Source organism: Tetrahymena thermophila (genome assembly GCF_000189635.1).
Source record: "Tetrahymena thermophila SB210 genomic scaffold scf_8253887, whole genome shotgun sequence".
NCBI classification, from domain to species: domain Eukaryota; phylum Ciliophora; class Oligohymenophorea; order Hymenostomatida; family Tetrahymenidae; genus Tetrahymena; species Tetrahymena thermophila.
The window spans coordinates 66,715-83,012 of NW_002475959.1; the positions used below are offsets into that span (position 1 = coordinate 66,715).

The 16,298-nt window shown below is 20.4% G+C and overlaps 7 protein-coding genes across 7 annotated transcripts; 2 read left to right on the top strand and 5 right to left on the bottom strand. All coding sequences in view use genetic code 6, as the record gives it.

The window, feature by feature from the left end:
- Positions 1-153: 153 nt before the first annotated feature.
- TTHERM_00646920 (transmembrane protein, putative) lies at positions 154-848 on the bottom strand (the record flags this gene model as incomplete). Its single annotated transcript, XM_001027401.2, has 2 exons — positions 154-650; positions 704-848. 2 exons carry the CDS (start codon positions 846-848, stop codon positions 154-156), a joined length of 642 nt encoding a protein of 213 aa, XP_001027401.2.
- Positions 849-1,205: 357 nt separating this feature from the next.
- On the top strand, positions 1,206-1,769 carry TTHERM_000646939 (hypothetical protein; the record flags this gene model as incomplete). Its single annotated transcript, XM_012800921.1, has 1 exon — positions 1,206-1,769. One exon carries the CDS (start codon positions 1,206-1,208, stop codon positions 1,767-1,769), a length of 564 nt encoding a protein of 187 aa, XP_012656375.1.
- Positions 1,770-3,764: 1,995 nt separating this feature from the next.
- TTHERM_00646940 (hypothetical protein) lies at positions 3,765-4,181 on the top strand (the record flags this gene model as incomplete). Its single annotated transcript, XM_001027403.2, has 1 exon — positions 3,765-4,181. One exon carries the CDS (start codon positions 3,765-3,767, stop codon positions 4,179-4,181), a length of 417 nt encoding a protein of 138 aa, XP_001027403.2.
- A 967-nt stretch (positions 4,182-5,148) lies between these two features.
- TTHERM_00646950 (transmembrane protein, putative) lies at positions 5,149-6,180 on the bottom strand (the record flags this gene model as incomplete). The annotated part of the gene is made up of 1 exon (XM_001027404.1): positions 5,149-6,180. The coding sequence occupies one exon, from the start codon at positions 6,178-6,180 to the stop codon at positions 5,149-5,151; it is 1,032 nt and encodes a 343-aa protein (XP_001027404.1).
- Positions 6,181-8,122: 1,942 nt separating this feature from the next.
- TTHERM_00646960 (jacalin-like lectin domain protein) lies at positions 8,123-8,824 on the bottom strand (the record flags this gene model as incomplete). The annotated part of the gene is made up of 1 exon (XM_001027405.1): positions 8,123-8,824. One exon carries the CDS (start codon positions 8,822-8,824, stop codon positions 8,123-8,125), a length of 702 nt encoding a protein of 233 aa, XP_001027405.1.
- Positions 8,825-10,638: 1,814 nt separating this feature from the next.
- Positions 10,639-11,003, bottom strand: TTHERM_000646979 (transmembrane protein, putative; the record flags this gene model as incomplete). Its single annotated transcript, XM_012800922.1, has 2 exons — positions 10,639-10,891; positions 10,948-11,003. 2 exons carry the CDS (start codon positions 11,001-11,003, stop codon positions 10,639-10,641), a joined length of 309 nt encoding a protein of 102 aa, XP_012656376.1.
- A 2,444-nt stretch (positions 11,004-13,447) lies between these two features.
- TTHERM_00646980 (hypothetical protein) lies at positions 13,448-14,968 on the bottom strand (the record flags this gene model as incomplete). Its single annotated transcript, XM_001027407.1, has 1 exon — positions 13,448-14,968. The coding sequence occupies one exon, from the start codon at positions 14,966-14,968 to the stop codon at positions 13,448-13,450; it is 1,521 nt and encodes a 506-aa protein (XP_001027407.1).
- Positions 14,969-16,298: the final 1,330 nt, after the last annotated feature.

Sequence of the window (16,298 nt, forward strand, 5' to 3'; positions counted from 1 at the left end):
AGAATATGTAATATATTAAAATGTGTTTGTTGTATATTATTTATTTCGTTATTAAAAGGTATATTTGTAATATTTAATTTAATATATTAATCATATTTCAATTATTTATATTAATATTATGAAAAAATCTTGTATAGTAGCAAATAAATGATATCAATTTTCTAAAAGCTTAATAATAAAATAACATTTTTGTTTGGAATAATAATTTTTTTAAAAATAAATAAAATGATATTTAGAGGCAAACATTTTATAAAGAGAAATTTATAATAAAACAAAATAAATATTTATAAAAAGGAAAATGAGTACAAAAAATATTAATAATTTCATAAATAAATTATCAATTCTAATCTTAAAATGAAGAAAGAGATCTAAATTTATTGTATTTAGGGGGAGTTTAGATCTAAGTGTCCTTTATACTTACTAGGATTCATTTATTGCCAACAAATTTAGAGAATTTGAGCATGCATACCTAACTAACTGCAGATGGAGTTTTAGTGCTCTATTCCAATTGGAATATATGAAGCAAAGTTTGGAAACTAGGACGTTAAGGTCACTCTTAAATTACTTGTGTATTGGAGTGTTATTATTTTGCAAATCTTGATGTAGAATATCATTTTTGATAATAGTCATTTGAGTAGGTGAAGCATCATCTTTATTAGTTTAAAAAGTTTTTCTTTATTTTCTAAAATATGAATTAAAGTACCTTTTGTCTTTTAGCTGAAAATAAAGAAGCCATTAATTCTTATTAACTATATCTTTTATTAGGGCTCTTTTCTTGGGGTTTTCAACTGAATCGACATTTTCATCTTGGATCTTGTAAAATTTAGCTCAAATTTTCTAATTTTCATTCAAAACTATGCTAGAAAAATTATGACTATATTGAGAGTTAATTTAAATTTTTTAATTCGTTTTTTAGGCAAGCTTGTTATTCATGAAGCATTTAAATTTCCTATATATCATTCGCAAAAACCTATAAAAATTGTAAAATAAATAATATTTTGAGAAAATATATGTAAATATTCAGTGAATCTCAAAGCAAAATATTTCTATGTTGACTGTCTTTTTAATGAAAAAAATTAATCATCTTAAACTTAATAATATTTAAAACTATTTGGTATAAAAGGTAGCATTGAAGATGTTAGCATAGCAGCAAAGAGAAGCTATTTAAGATTATATATGTTAGCATTATCCATTGCTAATATATTATGAAAGATACAAAAGTATTTAAATATTAGGCTAGAAAATATATTAAAAAATATAAAATTAGGAGTAAAAGGAGATAAATGAATATAAATAAAAATGATTATTTTAAGAATTGGTAGAAGGAATATTAAGATATATAACACTATTTAAGAGTGCAAAAAAAAAAAAAAAACAGAAAACAGTTAAAAATTTTAATTATTATTCTTCTTAAAAAATTGATCAAGAAATTGCTTTCACTTTTCCCAAAAACAAGTAAAATAAACTTAGTTAAAGAAAAAGAAAAAACAAAAGTAAATTTATATTGTTTCTCAAATAAATTTTAGTATTATTAAGAAAAAATAAAACAACATTTAAATTTTTATTTGATCTATTTATTCCTCACCTAAACAAAATTTGAATGTATAGTAAGTAACACTTTTTTTAGATGGGTAAATTATACTTATTAAATTTAGAAACACTTTTATGAGGTATTAACACAAATAGATTATAAACTTTTTATTTATTATAGTGGAGTAAAAAAATAAGAAAGTAAACCAATTTTTAAAAAAAATCTATTTAATAGATGAACTACTTATATTATAGAATACTTACATCATATTTTATAATATATAATTTTTAATAGCTTCTAGCTTTATTTTTGGAAAAAACTATTTACAAATGGTATTTTTAATTAATTTTTAAAATAAGCTAATTTTTTATTTTTTTAAATTTTCTTTGATAATAAATTCTGACAAATTGAATTAAAAAAAAAATTAATTATAGTTTTATCAGTTTTAGTTTTTTTTAATAATTCGATTTTTGTTAGTTTGCTTTGTTAAACAATAAGCTAAAAAAATAAAATATTTTGAAAATAGGTTTTTAAATTCATAAGACTAACAAATAGGATTTAAATAATATTTTTTTTTTTCACTAAATTGATATTATTTCCAAAAAAATATTACAAATTTATCCTCAAAAATAAACTTATAGAAAAAAGAACTCACTTTTTAAATTTTCAGTATGCAATTAAAATTGATTAATATTTCATCATTCAATAAAAATTTATTAATTGATTATAAAAGTTAACGTTCTATTTATTAAAGTCTTCTTTGATAATAAATTTTTTTAAATATATTGATTTTTGTTAGTTTACTTTCTTAAACTTTCTTAAATAATAAACAAAAAAAATAAAATATTTTGATAATAGGTATATAAATAAATTCATAAAACAAACAAATAAGATTTAACTACTATAATTTTTTCTCACTTTATTAATATTATTTGTAAAAAAAACATTAAAAATTTATCCTTACACTTTTTAAATTTATAGTATGCAATTAAAATTGATTAATATTTCATCATTCAATAAAAATTGATTAATTGATTATAAAAGTTAATGTTCTATTTATTAAAGTCTTCTTTGATAATAAATTTTTTTTAATATATTGATTTTGTTAGTTTACTTTCTTAAATAATAAACAAAAAAATAAAATATTTTGATAATAAGTATATAAATTCATAAAATAAACAAATAAGATTAAATACTATAATTATTTCTCACTAAACTAATATATTTTGCAAAAAAGAATTAAAAATTTATCCTCAAAAAAATCTTCTAGATAAAAAGAACACACTTTTTAAATTTTCAGTATGCAATTAAATAAAATTGATTAATATTTCATCATTCAATAAAAATTGATTAATTTTTAATAAAAGTTAACTTTCTATTTATTAAAACCTTATTTGATAACAAATTATGACAAATTTACTATTAAATAGATTAATTATTGTTCTATCAGTATTAGTTTTTTAAAATATATTGATTTTTAATAGTTTGTTATCTATCTATCTATCTTAAATAATAAACTAAAAAAATCAAATATTTTGATAATAAGTAAATTGATAAAACAAACAAATAGGATTCATCTACTACTAATTTTATCTCTAAATTAATTTTATTTGCAAAATATAAAATTTATCTACAAAAATAAAAAAAATTTTATTCAGTATTTTGATAGATTGCTTACAATTTTTTACATATAAACATGCATTAAAAATTGATTGATTTTTGAAACATAAATTAGCTTTTTAATTAATTTTATTTGAGAGATTTAACGTATTTTATCGTTTTAGCGATGATCAATATACTATTTAAATTTATCAAGCGCAAATGGCTTAAGATTCTATTACAAATAAAATTTTCTGTTTTATTTCATAAAAATAAAAATATTTTTTTAAGTTTGATTTCCTTAAATTTATTTCTTTTATTAAACATATTTAAATACATTTTTACAATTTTTATATTTAAATAATTATTAATTTGAATGTGTCTTTAAACTTATTATCGATTAATGCGTATTAATAACTCTAATTTACTCCAGTAAGTTGAAACATATTAATAACTCTAATTTATTCCAGTAAATTGACAATTTAATGAATAGAAGTTGATAAAAATAAAATTTAAATGGCTTAATTATAGTTTTTATTGTCATGAATTGAATTTAAATTAGAAAACTTTTGCTAGTTAGTTAGTTTTAATTAATAATAAACTAAAAAAATTCAAAAAATTCAAAAAAAAAAAAATGAGATTGGTTGCTCTGTTAATATTAATTTCAATAATTGGAATTGAAGCATAAAGTTCTGCATCGGCTCCTACTACTGTACCAAATTGGGCTAGCTCATAAGGATTCACAGACTTTGGCAACTGTTCAAAAGCAGCTATAAATAATGATCCTTGCCAATCTGTAGCATCAGGAAGTTAGACTTAATGTCAAACAAATGGCGGTAATTATCTTATTTGTTATACAGCATGCTTAAACTAAGCAAGTTATTCCAGTTTTAGAACTTGCACAAATGCTTGTGATAGCACTTTAAAAACTGCAGATTCGACAACTTTTTCTGGCTTTATTACAACAATGGATACATGCTTTAGTAAGTTAAGTAGCAAATTATTGACTTTATATGTTTTGGTATTTGCTATTTTTGGCTTACTTATTTGAACAAAAAACTAATCTACTAACTATATTATTGCATAATATTAAATAGTTTTAGTATTTTTATTTCATCAGTAGATGCATGCTTGAGTATGTCAAGTAGCAAATTATTGACATTATATGTTTTGGTATTTGCTATTTTTGGCTTACTTATTTGAACAAAAAACTAATCTACTAACTATATATATTATATCATAATATTAAATAGTTTTAGTATTTTTTTATTTTATTTGAGGTATGTATCCTTTTAAATTTAGCTCTACAATAATACATTTTTAAGATAAAATTAATGCAAAATTGTATTTTACAACTTATTTCAATAACATATATTTTAATACATAAGTAAATTCCTAAATTTGTTTCCTTCTTAATTATTTTATTGAATAAATTTAAATACTCAAAATCTCAATTTAGACTGTCTCTGTCACGAGCTATAAAACATGTAAAATAATCTAAATTTTTATATTATTTACTACAAATTTAGAGTTTGCAGTCAATCCTTCAATTCTTTAGAAAAGTTGAAAAATTTTAAATTATTAGTGAGAAAAAAATTTTTTAGAGTAAAAATTAGAGTAACAAAATTAAGTCTATACCCATATTTATATTTTTAATTTAGATAGTTTAAAATAAGCATATTTTTAAATTATTGAATTGATTAATTTACTGCTATTATTTTACCCTGCTTTTTATGTTCTATGGTAAAACTTGAATAAGACAAAAAGATTTTTTGTTTTATTTATTTATTTTATACAAATTAAAAAAATTCAAAAGCTACTCTTTAGTTATATTTTTATGTATGAAAATTTTTTTTAATTTCAATCAAAGATTATAGTTTTAAATGTAGTTATTTTAATAAAAATTTGTTTAATAAATCAAAAGAAATTAAAATTATAAAAAAATCTACTATTATATTTGTATATATTTACTTATATATTTATTTATTAAATTTAAATATATTTTAGAACATTCATTTTCAATATGAAACAACATTATCTTCAGCCTTTTCTGCGATTAAAACTGTTTTAGCAATTACATCAAATCCTAAATAGTAAGGTTAAAGAATTGTATATCCAAGAGCAATAACATTGGTATAAAAGGTTGGCTAAATGAGTAATTCGTATTATCCGTTTTCTAATTGTCTTGTATAATGTTCAGGTTTCACAGTTAAAGTAAAAATAGAATTATCTTCTTTAACTAAATCTATTGAGATGTTTTAGAGTTTATCAATAGATTCCAATACAACTTAATAGTTTTCGTCAGGCAAATAAGTGTACTTGATACCTTGTACGCTAAATGCTTACAAGAGAGACTCGAATCCAAAATTAGATATACATAAAAAGGGGTTACCTAAGCTTACAAGTGCTGAAGTGCCACCAAATAATTATAGGTTTCCATAACTTAAATTTCTGTTTGAGTACAAATAATAATCTGTGCTGTACTCACCTTAATTAGATAATAAAGAAACAAAGTTTGATCCTTTTTTAATCAAAGATTTGTTTGGAGCACCTAATTCGATACTACCGACCACTTTGTCTAAAGATTTTATGTCCTTTATGTTAACATAAAACTTTTGATCTTATATGACTCTTTAAGAAAAGAGTTCAACAATTATATTATCTTAAATGCTGATTACAAATTCACCAAAACAAAGATTTTCTTCCCCAAAAAATGCTGAGTCAGTATTGGGAATAGTAAAACTTAAATTTGTTTCAACTTATCCAAGCTAAAATTTAGCTGAGTATTAACTTCCACCCACAAACAAATTTTCTCCAATAAGTTTAGCTCCACACTCTAAAGCTTTGATTGGTGAAATTTACAGAGAGTTTGAGCAGTAACCCAAATTGGGAATTACATTTATTTCACATTATCCATATTTAGTAGTTATATATAATTGCTAATACTCACCTAACTTCAAGTCCAAGCTTATAAGATCCTTGCAAGAAGCAAAGCAAAAAATTATTTGCAAAGCTAGAACTGCTGAGATAATTTTTTTATTAAAAGTCATTTTAAGTTTTTTTTAAGATTTTAATTTAATAAATTATTGAATTTTTCCATAAAATAAATTGAGAATTTAAAAGATTCATAAATAAAATCATAGAAAAGACAGTAAAAGGCATAAATCAAATCTAGACAAATTTAATTTTTATTTCTTTTATTTGTTAAATCAAGATAAAAATCAGTTATGTATTTTCTATATTTTTTTATACTTTTAAAAATTAAAATAATAAATTAATAGATTCCATTTTCAAAAAATATTAAAAATTTCTCTTGCCATTTAAAGAAAAAATAAAATAAATTACAAACTTTATAATGATACTTTCTATAAAATTTTGAGAAGCAAGCAAGAAAGAGAATTAAAAATTAAAATAAATTATGAGAATTTAAAAGATAGATCACTCAAATCATAGAAAAGAAAATAACAAGCATTTGTAAGAATTTAATTTTGTTTCTTTTATTGCTTCCTTTGTTTTTTCTATATTTTTTTATACTTTATAAAATTAAAATATTGATAAAACTCTCAGCTTTTATAAATACACTCACTCACTCACCTTTCACAAAAAATTAAAGGTTGTTTCTATTATTTTATGACAAATTTAAGTTAAAAAAATACAAATCATATAACAATATTCTCTATTATTATTTTTAACTAAACAAACAAGAAGAAAATTTTAAAATTAAAATAAATTCTGACCATAAAAAATAAAAAAAATATTTAGATAAATCAAATCTGAAAGAATTCACTTTTTATTTTTTGCCTCAATTGTGTATTTTTTTTATATTTATTGATACCTTGTAAATTAAAATAGTAATATAATTCTCATTTTAAAAAGTACATTCCTTACATCAAAAAAGCGAATAATCTTTATTATTAGTTTATGACAAATTTAAATTATTAAAGTAGAAATTCTTATATATTATAATTTATAAATTAATTTTCAAGAAACAAGAAGGATATTTAAAAAATAAAAATAAATAATAAACGAAAAGATGTTGCCTGTGTTAAAGCATATAATCTTTTATAATTAATTTTAAAAACTTTTAATTTCACAAAAAACTAATTAATTTTTAGTTCAATACATGAGTTTAGTTACAAAATCTGATAAAAATTTATGATTTTAATTTTGATTTATTTGTTTTTATGGTTATCAATAAAAGAATTGAATAAATTTGTTTTTTTTGTTAAATAAATATCTGTATAAAAGAAATATTTTAATATCTTAATAAACTATTTTAACTTTTTTAGTTATTATAAAATTAATTTTAAAAATTAGTTAAATAAACTACAATAAAAAATGTAAGTTAATTTTATTTTATAAACTCATGCAAATTAATTTTCTAAAAACCTATTTGTAAATTTGAGAAATTAATAACATAATGTTTTATAAGTTAAATAATTAAAAAATAAGTTTATTAAATAATAATTTAATTACCTTAACTCCCTAAATATATAAGTCTCGGTGTCGCAAAAAACCTTTTATTTTCCATTATTTTTCATTTTTAAAAAATCTCTTATGCGGTTTTGCCTTTAGCTAAAAAAATGAGAAATAAATTTTTGCAGTATATAATTCTGATGTGATAAAATAAAATTTAAATGAAAAAACTAAAATCTAAATTACTTACTAATCCAAATTTTAAGCTAAAGAGTTTATCATTTATAGTTAAAGAAATTATAAACAAATTTAAATAATTATTTAAAATCCTACAAAATAATTGAAAAATAAAATCAAATAAATTATATTAATAATTTCTTCATTTTTCACTTACTTTGTGGGATTGTTTTTAGTTAAATATTTTTTTACTTTTTAAATTAATAAATTAAACAAAATAATATAGAATTTTGATCATAATATTAAAATATTTATATAAATAGAATAAATGCTCAATTAAAGTATAAAATTATGAGTACATTTTCATAAAAATATAAACTAGCATTATATATTTTAATTTCAAGAAAATACAATGTAAAGGGAATCCAAAAATTATCTTGTTGATCCTCCAAAATTGTTTATTGTAACAAAACCTCTCTCTTTTAAGATATTTTTAAAAGGTTATCCTCCTTATCCTCCAACTTCTAATTTTCTTTAACTTGTTTTAATTTCTAATCTATCAATAGAATCACCTGAGCGCCCAGAGATGCTCTCGATGTGTTCACCAAATTAAAGCTCAATGGTAGATGCATTAACATACCCTTGATAAGTACCTCTACTACAAACAGTAACAGTATCGAAACCAACTTTATAAGTGCATTATATACCTACAATCATACTATCAGTATGATAAATAGTAATGCTTTTAAGTTCACAACGACTAACGTCATAGAATTTTTTATCTATATTAGATTACTCATAGTGATCAAAAAAATTAGAGTAAAAATGAGAATCCCTACCTACCATTTCACTATACTTTGATCTCATAGATAGTTTAGTTTTATTATAGAAAGAATTTTGAGAATGGGTATTGTTAAATTCAGGCTAGAACTAAGGAGGAGGTGGATATTAACCTTGGTTGCACATACAAGATTATTAGCATTTGTTGCATTTATGGCATAGGTGCTATTATTGAGCAATGTTTTAATTTTACTAAGATCTTACAAACTCTTCATTTTTTTCATTTATTTTATGAAAAAAGTTACCAATAGCTTTAAACATTTCTTTTAAGTTTAAATATTTGATTTTATATTTTATTTTCTTATAAATTATAAAATATTTAAAGATTATTTAGTTGTATTTAAATATAAATTTTGTACTGCTTTCGATTATGGATGTATGGTTTCATTTCTAATTAGGTAGGCACTGATCAGTTAATCTTATTAGAAAAATTTGAATTACTTAATTTAATAAGCATAAGTCTTCTTTAATAATCTTGATTTTATCTAATTTAATAAGGAAATAACCCTTTATTAAAATAAGTAACAAGCAAATTTAAATAAAAATAATAAAAATCAAATATCGAAGTAGATATATTAAAAATCTTTAAAAATATATTAATTGATTGAATGAATAATTAAAATGTAAAGAATTTTATTTATTTACTTTAGCTAGCATATTTCATCCACCTTTATTTAATATTCATAATAATGATTTTTATTGGATTTTTTTAAAAAGTGTTATTATTTAAAGTCTATAGTAATTGACTAGATTAATTTGGGGAAACTTATATAATTTAGAAGAAAAAAATAAAATATTTTTCAAAATAAATTTTATATTTTGTAAATAAAATATATTTTATAATAAGACATTAATGGTCTTCAATTTTCTATTTTCAGCATTAAAAATTTTATTTATTTTTGCTAATTGCTGATTTTTTTTTTTGAAATTGGTATTATCAAGCTTGATTTTAACAAGAATGAATAATCAATTTGCAGACTACTAAATTTTTGATGAATAAAAATCATGATGAATTAAAATTCTTTTATAAAATGTTAATGATGAATTAAAATTCTTTAATAAAATTTTAATGTTGATTTTTTTAAAGGAAATATCCCTTAATTAAAATAAGTAACAAGCAAATTTAAATAAAAATAATAAAAATAAAATATCGAAGTAGATAGATATATTAAAAATCTTTAAAAATATTTTATTTGAATGAAAAATTAAAATCTAAAGAACTTTATTTTTATTTTAACAAGCAGATTTCATCCATCAAAATAAATTTTATATTTTGTAAATAAAATATCATTTATAATAAGACATTGATGTTCTTAAATTTTCTATTTTCATCATTAAAATTTTTATTTATTATTGCTAATTGCTGATTTTTTTTTTGTAATTGGTATTATGACAGGAATGAATAACCAATATGCAAATTACTAAATTTTGAGAATAAAAATCATCATGGAATTAATATATAATTGTTTTGCAAATAGCTCAGTCAAATCTAAAAAACTATTAAAAAGTTAAATTTTTTATCTTAATAAAATATCGATTCTATATAAAATAAAATGTTATGGAATTAAAAATATTTAATTCACAAAATATTGGCTAAATTTTTTTAACTATATTACTCTTATTATTATATAATTGAAACATCCCTTTATTTAATTGAAGCTTAAAATTGTGTTAAGAAAATTCTTAATTTTTGTCAAAAATTATGTAAAATAATATTATAAAATAAGATGCTAATTCTATTTTATGTTTCAGGAAATTCTTTTTATATTTATATAAATCTATTTATTTCAAACAAAATTATGGAAATTAAAATTATTTTCCTGACTATTAAAAGTCCTTTATCAATCACTACAAACTCAAAAATAATAGCTAAATATTTTGAAAATTTTCTAAATTTTAGTGTTAATTTATGAGTTTTACTGTATAGGTATGTATGTACTTAATACAGATATAAACCACTTACGCAAATTAATATATTATTAATTAATTTATTTATTTGTTTATTTATTTTATATATTTTGTTATATATTCATCTTCTGTTAGAGTCATTTTCGTTTGTCATGATTTGAAATTTTTCATGTATTTAATAGTCTCTTCATAAAATTTTAGAAAATTTGTTTGAAATAACATTTTGTCATCATGGTTTTAGGATCTGGACTGATGAATGTAATTGACCTATTATTCGAATAAAAATCATTAAATTTTATCTATATAGTAAAAGAATTCATGATAATCATCAATAAGTCTATTAGTAATAGTTGAAAAAGTCCAATGAGATCCTTCATCTTGATTTCACCTATAGGAAGCATTTCTTTAATGCTATTTTATCTGATAAAATTAAATGATTGATTCATAAGGTGTGGATTGCTTTTATAAAAATTAACATGTTTTTTATGCTTGTATTAATTGAGCATATGGCTAAAAAATTAATTTTAAGCATAAAAAGTACCAACAATCAATATGTTATCTATTGTTATCTCTATTTATATTTTTTAATTTGAATCTATGATTTGATTTGATACTAAAAGACTGACATTGCGTAATTTAATGCTTTAACTAATTTTTAAAAATCAGTTAGCTTTGTAGGAAATTCTATGTTACAAACTCTTTTTTGTTTGTTGATCTATTGCTTTTTTAAAGGAGATGATATTGAGATTACCATCTTTGATTTAATAACTATGATTTTAAGTTCTATCTGGATTTTTAAATTTTAATCCTTTTTCAAAATATAAAAATAATAAGTATTAGATAGAATAGATCACAATCATAAAATTATCCCAGAAAAAAATTACATCGATCTTCTTGCTGGCAAATACGAAACTGAAGAATCAATCAACTATCACAGCATGAATATCAAAAATTTAGCAAGCTTATGTAAAATAAAAAACTCATGTAAAGTAGTAATACCCTGCAAAAACTGTCTGAATTATTTTTATTATGAATAAATTGATTAATCAAATTCATGATTGTTACTAAAAAGAATAAGCATCAAATGATGTTTGTATGCATGTACTTAAAACAAATAATTTCCATTTTTGCAAAAAAGATGTTAAATATTAATATATATTTCCATCATTATTATAAATTGTTTAATCCATTCAAAATAATTCTAATTTTTAATTATTCATTTGAATCTCTTAATATTCTTTTTATATTCGTGATAGTCTCTCTCCATTAGACATAAAAGAGGTTCTTTGCTAATATTATTAATTCATATAAAGATATGATATGTTTAGAATAATTTATCTATCAAATAATTAATTTCCCAAAAAAGAAACATTGTCTAATTTAAAAATTATAAAAATAGATAACTAAACCCTATCTTGATATTCATTTATTTTGAATCAACTTTTGAACCCCAAAAAATTGAATAATTAACTGAATAATAAACTTATGATAATATCACTAATGAAACTAAAGCTTAAACTAAAGATTAGCAAAAATAAAATAGAACCTTTCTACATCAGTCTATAATGGTTATAATATTTTTGAGTAGTATGAATGCAATCTATTTACAAACCATCGATTAAGTAAATAGAGTAAAAGAAATTTACAATAGCATCAATATTCTTTTTAACATGACTGATGATTCAAGAGATAAAAAGATGATACTCAATTCTGTTATTTATGTGAATAACTATTCACTGAAAAAGATTATCTAGCCATTGACCATAATCACTCAGAGGAATTGCAAAAAATTCTTTTAATCCTCATTACCATCTTCAAAAATAAAAAATCCCTTTTTGTCTTACTCAATCTTAGAGGTTATGATTATCATCTTATCATCATAGAGATTTCAAAATACTTGACAGATAAAGTATCACAACAATCAATACCATTTCTAATAACAAACAAAAACCCATATCTTTCTTTTTCAATAACATAAAATTCATTGATAGATTTTAATTCATGCCTTCTTCTCTTTAACAATTAAGTATAATTTTTCAACTGATTAAAAATTTTACACAATTAATTATCTACAAAAATTTTCTGTAACATACTTTTTTATATTGCAAAAACAAAAATCAATAAATCAAGAATGAGAGATTTCTATGATGACCTCAATTCAATGACATACTTGTCAACAGAGATGAATATTACTTACTAATCCAAAGCTCTTTTTTATATAGATTTTCTGATTTCAAGATTAATTAAATATTATTTTTTATTCAAAGATAAAAAATTTATTAAAAATTTCAAAGTAAAATGAAAAAAAATAATTTTTTATTTTTGATATAGTATATTCAAGTAAATAGATTTCTTATTCTCAAATTTTACTTACAAATAACAATAACAAATAATTTTTATTATTTTAGAAGTAAAAGATCAAATAGCAAGTAGCTATTTATAACTTTTAATTAAAACTCAAGTCTTGATAATAAAAACTAAATAAGAAATCAACCGAGTTTATTAAATGAATTTATTAATTTAGCAAAAAGAATTAGCCATTCAAAATTTAATTTTAGGTTTAAAATAATGACCTGAAAATAGATAGATCTGAATCAAATTTTCATTATAAACTATAATAAGCAAGAATATTACAAGAAAAGAAAAATTAATTTCATAAAAAGTATAAAAATGCTATTAATAGAAATGGAATTAGCTTGAGATAAATTGTAATTAAGAATCAATTCTAATTAAAGTTTATAAATAAATAAATTAATAAATTTATTTTTATTTTTGTTTGTTACGAAATACTTTAAGAAAATTTACTTTTTAAAGATAAAATTTACTTTAAAATTTATTAAAGTAATAGAATTAAACTACCATTATAGAAAAATAATTTTAAATAATTAAAAATAGCTATTTATTTTATTGTTTGAAGTGTGCTTAATATTACATAGAATTTAGTTACAGTTCTTTAATTTTAAACTTGTAGTTGGTTCAAGAATTAGATATCTTATTTTAATTTGATTGTTATTTAGGTGGTGATTTACTTCGAGACAAGTTAGAAACATTAAAATTCTTCCAAATTACTCTTCTTTCTTGATTCACTTGCAAATCATAAATTATTTATTATTTTCTTTTTTAGCTTTCTGCTTTATTTTTATCAAATTCTTTCATATAGGTTTTAAACTCTATTTGTTCTCTACTAGGAGGTCTAGCAACCTCTCTTTATTTTTCTATTTTTTCTTCTAATTTAATCTTTATATTTTCATTTAATTTTTATATCTTTTATTAGTTTTAGATGTGCATTCCTTTGATTTTCTAAATATGTTTAGCACTCATTATTAATTTATTGACAAATGCTGTGTTAACAATGTCAGGTTTTTCCAAGCAGTATTATTCTTTTTCTTATTTTTTAAGCTCTACTTGATGCTATTTTAGGTTTTTTGAGAAAATTAAAAATCTTGGTTGAAGAGGATCATTTAATTTAGTCTTAAATTGTTAATTTTCATGATTGGGTTAAAGTTAGTTTTAACTATTTTTGTTTTATTCTTCTTAAGCATCTTCTTAATCCATTTCTATAACAGCATTTGACTGATTTATTTATGTTATCATTATCTCATTTCCTATGCTATTATTTATATTGTCTTAATTTTTTTTTTAATTAAAGGTAAAGGAAGGTAGAATTTTTGCATTTTGATAAGATTTATTTTATAATTGATTTAGTGAATTGCTACTATCATTTGTTTGATAATTTTAAGCTATTAGAGCATGATCTTGGGACTACTCGTTAAAGTGACTTGTAATCATTCTAATAAGATTTTTTGAGTTGTAGTGTTTTGTAGTAAATTCACTCTATTTATCTTCGTTTTTTTAGCATGGAACTATCACCGCATATTTATGAAAATTTTTACTATTTTAAGGCGATTCTTGAATAGCATTTTGCTTTGTTAGCCAAGCATATTGTCTTGGAGTTATTTTATCTAGTAAGCTCTGTTTTTATTTCATTTATGAGAATTAATTTATTAGTTTTCTTCCATTTTCTTTAACCATTTTATCTATATAATTTGGTGTTGAGCAATTTTTGGGTGATTGAGATGTAGGAAAATTAAAACTTGTATTATTTTTTTGGTTTTCAGGTTCATAAGATGATGCTCTAGGTCTTAAGAAATTGCATATCTCTTAAATCTCTACTTTTTTTGGAATTTATTCTGAATATGGTAAAGGAAACTATTTAATTAATTTGTTTCTTTGCTACTGTTTGATTTCATCAATAGAAGAATTATGTTATTGATTGTTATCTTTCGATTGAAATACAACTTTCTTTACTTTTTGACACCCAAAGCTGCTTTCTTCGATGCATTTCTTTGAAGGAGAAAGAGATTCGCATAGTGCAAGAGCAGATTAGCTATTTGCTTTTAATAGACTTACAGTAGAAGTAGAAACTGATTGGTAAACCTAATTTTCTTTAATCAATTAATCACAAAATTTTAATCCTTCCTTAGTCTTTTTTATCATAATTGTTCAAAAAGAATATAGAAAGAGAATACCAATAAATTATTAAGAAAATTTGAATTAGGTTTTTTTTATAAAATAAATTCAACGAAAAAGGAGGATTGAATTACACATTTTCTAATATAATTATACTTACAATATTTTTAATAACTTTGCTTGTTTTATATTTTGTGATAAAATCTATTTTTCAAGCTTAAATTTCAATGGATGAGAAGCTATGATTAATTTTGTTAATGTTAATAGTTAATAAAAAAATAAAGTCTATTAAATTAATAATAAATAAAATCAAATTATTGCTTACAAGTGCAAAAAAGGTTATTAAAAGTTTAGCATATTAATTAACAAAAATATTTACTTTTATTAGAAACATAATTTTTTTGGCTAAATTAAACATTCTTTATTATCAAAAAAAACCAAGTAACTTTGAAATTAATTAAAGGTAAAAGATTATTTAACCATTAAACATAATATCTATCCTTAATAATTTATAAAGGACCAAACAAAATTTTCCATTCATTAAAACGTACAAAATATCAATTTAAAAAGCTTACATTTTATCTTCTCATGAAATACATAATTGAAGATTTATTTTTAGACATTTTAAAAATTGTAATTAACTTTTAAAAAAATGTTTGTTTATAAAAATTCAGAGACTATTTAAAAAATGAAAAAAACCATTAAAAAATTTATAAATTCATAAAAGGTTAATCTATTTACAAATAAATTGTAGATTCTTTGTAATTTTTTATATCAAAAAATTAATTGCTTTATTAAAAAAACTTCGTTATTTAATCTATAAAAATGTGAGTAAATATCAAAAATTAAATAAATTTATATCAAATATTAAAATATCCTTGTTATTATATCAAAGCCAGTCAATATTTAATTTTTTTGATTGATTTAGATTTCAAAAATTTCTAATGAATATTTTAGTAATGGAAATATTAATTTTGAGATTTTTACAAGAGATGCCTTTCGAGCACTGAAATACCAATTTACATTTTTAATTATTTTTGAGGAAAAAGGCTTAGTTTGAAAGGAATTTAAAAATGTAAAGAGACTTTACTTTATTATATATTCGTATGGAGAAAATAAAATTTTTAAAAATATCAGAAATTTAGTAGTGGGCAGAGCATTGGCTATTAATATTTATTTAATTTAAAAATCCAACATAAAGAAAGCAAATTAGATTGAATGTGCCCCCACTTGTCAATAAATTTATTTGCCTTTTAGCTTGCGGGTTGAGAAAATATTAATATTAAAAACAAGATTTTTAGTTTACTTTTTGAAATTTTAGTAAATTCAACTTTTTTATGTAAGATAAAAATGTATT